Raw genomic sequence first — 7,809 nt, forward strand, 5'->3', positions numbered from 1 at the left:
TTTGTTTTCTCTAATATTTGTCTTCACAGATTAAGCTATTGAAAAAATTCGGTACTAAAGAGTATAGAATAATTATACGGTGCAAAAATTAAAACATGTAAACTGTGTACCAAATAAAGACAACAGTAGTACAAATGTATACCGCTGTTCGGAGGTCATAAATCGATTAAGAGAATTAAAAAAAATCCGGGTAACAAACTAAAAGAAGCCAAAACACATCAACTATAGGAGGAAAACAATGCAACAACAGAAAGACTTAAATGCAACAACAACAAAAACAAACATTCAGCTGATAACCACCTCTGGTGCGATATTTTCTCGCTGCGTTGAAGACCCATTGGTGGCCTTCGTCTGTTGTCTGCTCTTTCGTCGCGTTGTTGTCTCCTTCACAATTTATTTATAGGTATTATTTTTTTACAATACTATTTTATAACAACTGCCTTATTCCAGACTTGGTACAGAACCATGATTTTGGTTAGTTGAACCATGTGTTATAGCAAACCAAACCCCCCGCTTATATGCGATGTTAACAAAAGTATCTCTAACAGGATTACCCTTCATGACAAAAATACAGTAAAAACAAACGCAAGAACACTAGGCACAAATAAATGCATAAATAACTTTGCTTTTCAAAACAATGTTTATGTGCATCAATTTTGGTACACACCAATGTTTGAAAAAGTCAAAATTTGTACGCATCAATGTTTGTACACACCAGTATGTGTACATGTCAATGTTTGTAAGAACCATCGTTATCTTTATTAAATTGACATTTCACAAAAAGTTATGCAGAATTTATCTTTTTTTTCAAATAAAAAAATATTTGGCATAAGTAAAGTTTTACTCCTGTCAAATACTACAGACTAAATTTCTCATAACATTTAATTGCATTTGATAAAAACCATCAATGGAGGTTAACCAATCAAAGTCTCACCATTTGTTTCCATATCTATAAGATTAAGTAACCATGTAACCTCAAGTTTCCAAGTTATTTTTTTTTATAAAACCTTCAAATCAAAACGAATTGTGCTTTTACACAGCCAAAATATAATTTTATGACTCAGAAATTTGCGTGATCGCACATCACGCATCAGATAATTGGAGTTTTGCTTGAAAAACACAGTAGTCATGACCTTTTTCAACAGAACACGAATAATTTTTCATAATCCCGCCATAGCGGGGGGGCATTAAGTTTTACCCTTATCCTTCTGCACGTTCGCACTTCCCATTGTCCGTTCTCTTACTTAAGCTTGCCTCATACAAATGTTATGAAACTTTACAATACTAGTATGCTTATTACCACGAAACACAGACCAAGTTTGAATTTGGGTAGGATTACTTTTACCATTCTAAAGTTATGGTCTTTAAAAATGGAAAAAATGCTGAATGTTTCGTTTCCGTTCTCTAACTTTACTTTGCCTCAACCAAATATTATACATTTTATATACAATGCTTATAACCACAAAACTCAGATTAAGTATACAGTTTTTGTTGTGTCGCTTTTACCGTTGTTGAGTTATGTCTCTTTGTAAGCTTATATGCAAGCTGGGGAATCATCTTGTCAGTGTAGTTTTCATATTCACAAGTTTTCATATCACAAAAGGAGGATGGGATTGAGGTTTGGGGATAAACGCCCCAAACATCAGAAAACGTATTTTTTCTAGTTTCCTTACACTAACTTGTGTTGTAGTGCATTGATCTATCAAAAATTGTACTGCTAGGTTCCATACTACAAAAGGAAGGCTACGATTGAGTTTGGGTTATTTCTTTGGGTAAAAGTGGGGATCAAAAAGTCGGGGGTATTTATTTTGCCACTTTTTTATAGAGGTTCATATTCTTTTTTTCAAAATGTTATAAATTTCAATAGATTTTTAAGATCATTGACCTTAAATTTTTGGGTCAGAAACTTCTATTATGTAATTAAATATTTGATTACAATCCAAATTCAGACAATATAAACCTTGAATATTGCGACCAAAATTTGCTCTAATTGTTTTTGGTTCGACCTCTGATCGTATCAGGCTTCGCTCAGCGAAGCATTTAATATTATTAAAAAAAAGTTTTGCATTTAGTTTTTCTAACATACAAAAAAGTGAGAGTACAGTTCAGCTAATACTACTATACTCGTATCAGATTTATTAAATACGATAAGTAGATAAAGGAAGATGTGATTTGAGTGCCAATGAGACAACTCCCCATCCAAATAACAATTTATAAAAGTAAACCATTAAAGGTCAATGTACGGCCTTCAACACGGAGCATTGGATCACACCGAACAACTAGCTATAAAGGGCCCCAAAATTACTAGTGTAAAACAATCCAAACGTGAAAACCAACGGTCTAATCTATATAAAAAACGAGAATCACGTATAAATAACATAAATAAACGACAACTACTGTACATCAGATTAAGTGCCTGTATCTAATGATATCGATGATGAAAGCTTAATAAATCCCCGCTCTTCTTTATAGGCTGACATGCTGTCGGACTTTTAACGTTTTTGTTACGGTAGGAAGATATGGGATTGACATATTATTCTGACACGCTCAGTCTTTACTCTACTCTCAAATGCTGTTTGCTCGGAGGAGAAAAAGCTAAGTACCAATTTTCGTTTGACTCGGTCAACTTCGTGGATACCTTCTCGATATTCTTGATGTGGACACAAAAAAATGTCTCGTTCACTTTTAGGATCAAACACAAGTTTTGTTGTTAAAGTTACATATATTCAGAAATGTCTTATGGATTAATAGGATGTGTAATAATATCATCAATAATTAAGGTCACTATTCACCAGATGAATATAAATAAGAAGATGTGGTATGAGTGCCAATGAGACAAATCTCCATCCAAGTCACAACTTGTAAAAGTAAACCATTATAGGTCAAAGTACGGTCTTCAACACGGAGTCTTGGCTCACACATAACAGAAAGTTATATATAAAAAGTCTGTTGTTACCTATTCTGACATCGGACTCGAACTTTTTCTTTGTACAATGTTTTGTGTTTTTATTTCTATATTGACTAGAGGTATAGGGGGAGGGCTGAGATGTCAATAAACCGATGTTAAACATGCATTTTTGCGCCTGTCCCAAGTCAGGAGCTCCTGTGATTGTTTTGACTTGTTTGAAATTTAGTTTCTTGTTTATATTTCGGAGTTTAAAATGAAGTTCATTATCACTGAACTAGTACACTTTTTTGTTTAGGCTAAAACACACCGTCGGGTACGGCAGTTTCTCGCTGAAGGTCCATTTTGTCTGCTCTTATGTCGGGTTGTTGTCTCTTTGACACATTTTTATTCTATTCGTTGTTGGTTTGCTGCCAAGGATTAAGTAATTTTAAGGAAATTTGCAGTTTTTATGCCCCACTTTAGTAGAGTGGCATTATGTTTTCTGGTCTGTGTGTCCGTTCGTCTGTCTGTCCCGCTTAAGTTAAAGTTTCTGATTACAGAAATAATGTTTAGCAAAGTAAGATCTACAATTAAGTCAATATGACCAAAATGGTCAAATGAAACCATAAGGATTTATTGCCCTTTGAAGTCAATTTTTACCATTTTTTTGTTATTTTTTGTTATTTCTTTTACAAAAATATTCTCCTCTTAAACAACTGAGACAAATTTTACCATACTTGGTTGCAATCATCATTAGGGTATCTAGTTGAAAAAATGTGTCAGATGACCCTGCCTGCCAACCAACATGGCAGACAAGGCTAAAAAAAAGAAACATAGGGGTAAAATGCAGTTTTAATCTTATAACTCTTAACATGCTGAAACTAAAGCAGAAGTACAACGGCTGCATTATTTCATGCATCATTTGTAAATAAAAATATCAGGTGAGCGACACAGGAGCCTCTATGTATTAATATTTGCTCTATCCAATATAATGATAATAATAATAGTCTTTTATTCAGAAGCAATACAGCTTATAAAATTTACATATACAAATATAATAGCATCATTGAACAGTTACATACATGTTTTATTAATTACAAACAATCCGCTTTACTGTCCAAACGACGTTAACTTTCAATTCGTCATAACAAAAGAGTATTTCTAATGCGAATTAGATAATTCGAATCAATTCGAATTAAAAAAGATGAGTGTGTGAACGCGATTAGCGAATTCGATTCGCATTCGATTCGAATTAAATTCGGATTAAATGTACGTGTGAACGAGGCATAAATTTTCCTCAGTGACCTCCATCCAAGATGGCCTCAATTACAAGACTACCTATTGTATTTATTGATGACTTGTTCTCGTCCCGAACATGCATGAAATATTTGCCGCTGGACATTAAGCAAAAACAAATGATCAAGCGCTTCCAGATTGCTCCTCCTACAATTTTAATGCTAGGAAGTGTTCACTTTGCTTGCTGATTGTACATATATTGAAGGTGTGCATGTGTTCAAGGTTTGATTTGTATTAATATTTGCTCTTTTTGGAGCATTATGGAGTATTAACTTGCATAAGAGGAGCGTTTCCAGATAACTCCTCCTACAGTTTGAATGCTAACAAGTTTTCATTTTGCTGGCTGTTTGCACATATATTAAAGGTGTGCATATGGTCAGGGTTTTGATATTTATTAATATTTGCTCTTTTTGGAGATAGTTGAACTCTGTCATTTTTTGGAGTATTAACTTGCATAAGAGGAGTGTTTCCAGATAACTCCTCCTACAATTTGAATGCTAACAAGTTTTCATTTTGCTGGCTGTTTGTACATATATTAAAGGTGTGCATATGGTCAGGGTTTTGATATTTATTAATATTTGCTCTTTTGGGAGATAGTTGAACTTTGTCAATTTTGGGGTATAAGCGGTTAAATTTTAAAGTTATTTTGTAATAACACTTTGCCTTTGTTGGGTCATTATATCTCAAAGAAAGTTCTACATTGACTTTGTAATAATCAGTTACTTCAGAGTTGAGTGCAGGACATCCATATCACTATGTCTAGTTTTTTGTTATTTCACCCTTTTTAGTTCTATCAAATACCTCTTTTTGTATCTCAGGATACCTTAAAATAGGAATAAAAACTTATTTCATTTTGAAGCCATAGTTTATTTTGAAAAAATATCAAGCCAATTTTGGTTTAATTTGTTTCAGTAGTTGCAGAGAAGAAGATTTTTGTAAAAGATTACATAAATTTACAATCCTTTTTTATAAACAATTTCCATACGGTCTCATAGGGGGTCACCACGTGACGGCGTTTAACCAATCACAACGTGATAATTCATCTGTGGTCCGATAAAAAGGTTAAACCTTCTTAAGGATTCGATTGACAATTTTGGTCATATTGACTTATTTGTAGATCTTACATGGCTGATCATTTTTGCTCTTTACAGTTAATCTCTATCTTTAATAATAAGATCATTATAAAAAAACAAAAAAATCCACAAAATTACCAATTCAGGGGCAGCAACCCAACGATGGGTTGTCCGATTCGTCTGAAAATTTAAGGACGAATAAGTATTAACCAGCTGATGAACATTTTTACTCAGATTTGCTCCAAATGCTTTAATTTCAGAGATACAAGCCAAAAACTGCATTGTGTCCCTATGATTATTTTTAGCCGTTTCGGTCATTTTGGTTGGCAGGTGGGGTCATAGGACACATTTTTAAACAAGATACCCTAGTGGTGATTGTGGCCAAGTCTGGTTAAATCAGATGAGAAGTTTTTTGTAAAGGTTAACAGACGAAGACGACGTAGGACGACGAACGCCAATTGATGAGAAAAGTTCACTCAACTTTTTAGGTCAGATGAGCTAAAAAGGCATTTAATAATATATTCTTAATTGGATACTGTAAATCAATCATTTTTTATAAACAATTTCCACACAATTGCAACTTGACCTTTGTAAGAATATATAAAATATCATGAATATATATATGTTAATTTAGGATCTCTTTTATAAATAAATCAACAATGTTGGAACAATCCGAAAATTTTATTTCTGCAAAGTCTCTCTATATATATAGCTATAGGAACGGTTGAAAACGAAAGTATCCACAATGATAAGTTGATATTCGAAGGAGCATTCATGTTAATGTCTATAGTTGGTTTGAAACCAGCTAGCTTCCATATTCTATAAATGTGATGGGATTTTTAAACGGCAAAATTCAATAGAGCTATTTATTTGACATGAATAAAGTATAATTCACATGTCGGATGCATGACTTTAAAAGGCCCCTTTGAGTTTTCTTTAGAAAGAAACATCTACTGTATATAATTTACTAAGCCCATCTTTTGCTCCTTTACTAGAACATCCTATTTGTAACTGGCCCTTTTGATCTATATTTAGAGCCAAAGGTTTCTCAATACCATGATTTTTATTCAAACTAGTGACTAGACAACCTTCCATAGATAACATGTGAACAGCATTGCTGTTTCTATCTGACACTAATATTAACCCTTCTTTTGTTGTAATTAGGTCAATAGGTGCAAAATTGAATTCAGAGTTGATACTAGGCTGCCCCTTATATGTCCATTTAAGATTCCCATACAAACCAATGACAACTACCCTCCCTTCCCACATGGTATTAACATGATCTATTACACAAATATCCTCATTTATATTGGTTGATATTGTATCTGGTAAGGTAAATAATCTCTGATTGTTTGTGTCATACTCATATGTTCTCATATGTCTACAGTTATAATCATATACAAGTATTCCTCTTCTGCTTTCGTTTTGAAGTGGGAAATTACTTCCGTGCTCTCTAAATCCAACTAGAATGTTTATATCAGTAGCATGAATTCCTCTGGCAATAAGTGGCCAGATAGATGTGAATGTTTCAATTTTACTGTCCCCTTTGAAAGTCGATAGGCATCTAATTTCTGGTGCAGCAACCGTGAACAGTAATTTATCATCCGATGTTTTTGTCATGTCAATAATAGTTACTTCTTTATCTTTTGCTATACTTGTAGTGATACACTTTGCATCTTTGAGTTCAAACGATTTGATGGTTATTTTGTTTGTTGAAGATAAGATATTTGTATTATTTTCAAAAGTTTGAATTTTGTAGATGCTATCTTTTGTATCTGATGTAAATCTTCCAGCGATTTTGCACTCTGGAATGGTTAATGTTGACCCAAAGACTTCTTTATTATAATCAAGATTTCTTGTTTCTGAAAATATTAATTTTTGTTCTGATATTGACGTATTCACTGGTCTGGAAGGTAAATCATTGTTCAGTTTTCCAGAAGCTGTAAAAATAGCTGTTGCATTGTGGGATTGGAATGTCTCTTCAATTTGAGCGCTGGTTCTTGCAAGGGCATCATATTTTTCTTTAGCATCCTTCAACTGTCTTGATATTTCTCCTTCTCTTGGCTTCCACAGCTTGTCTAATTTTGTGATGAGATTCTCTCTTTGTTTTGTGATATTTTCTTTAAGTTCACTTTCCTTTTTCAAGATTCTTTGTTTTATGTCTGTGTATTGATCATTTTCGACAGATGAAATCTGTATCAGTTCCTTTTCAAGGTCAGTATAGAACAGCAACTCCTCACAAAGTTTACTATCCAACTCCTGCAGTTCTTTTACCTTCTTATGATACACTTCCTTGATTTTTGTCAGATTATGATTTCTATGGGATTCTAGTAGACAGATGGCACACAGCAACACTTTACAATCCTCACAATAAATAATGCATTCTTCAGCATTATGAATTGAACACTGAATATCTTTTAGATCTAAATGACGAATAGTTTCACTTGCCCCTAAGTTACTGAATTCTTTCAGATCAAGCACCTGGTGAACTTCATTTTTCAATATTTTTGTGTGAATCTTAATTTTACATCCCTCACATAGAATTAAATCACA

At 33.3% G+C, this 7,809-nt stretch overlaps 1 protein-coding gene across 1 annotated transcript; it reads right to left on the bottom strand.

Annotated features, from left to right (window-relative positions):
- Nucleotides 1–5,957: 5,957 nt before the first annotated feature.
- Nucleotides 5,958–7,809, bottom strand: LOC134694124 (uncharacterized; the record flags this gene model as incomplete). Its single annotated transcript, XM_063555119.1, has 1 exon — nucleotides 5,958–7,809. A coding segment is annotated over one exon (1,617 nt), but the record flags the coding sequence as incomplete, so codon positions are not given.

The sequence above is a fragment of the Mytilus trossulus genome, chromosome 13 (genome assembly GCF_036588685.1).
Source record: "Mytilus trossulus isolate FHL-02 chromosome 13, PNRI_Mtr1.1.1.hap1, whole genome shotgun sequence".
In the NCBI taxonomy this organism is placed as follows: domain Eukaryota; kingdom Metazoa; phylum Mollusca; class Bivalvia; order Mytilida; family Mytilidae; genus Mytilus; species Mytilus trossulus.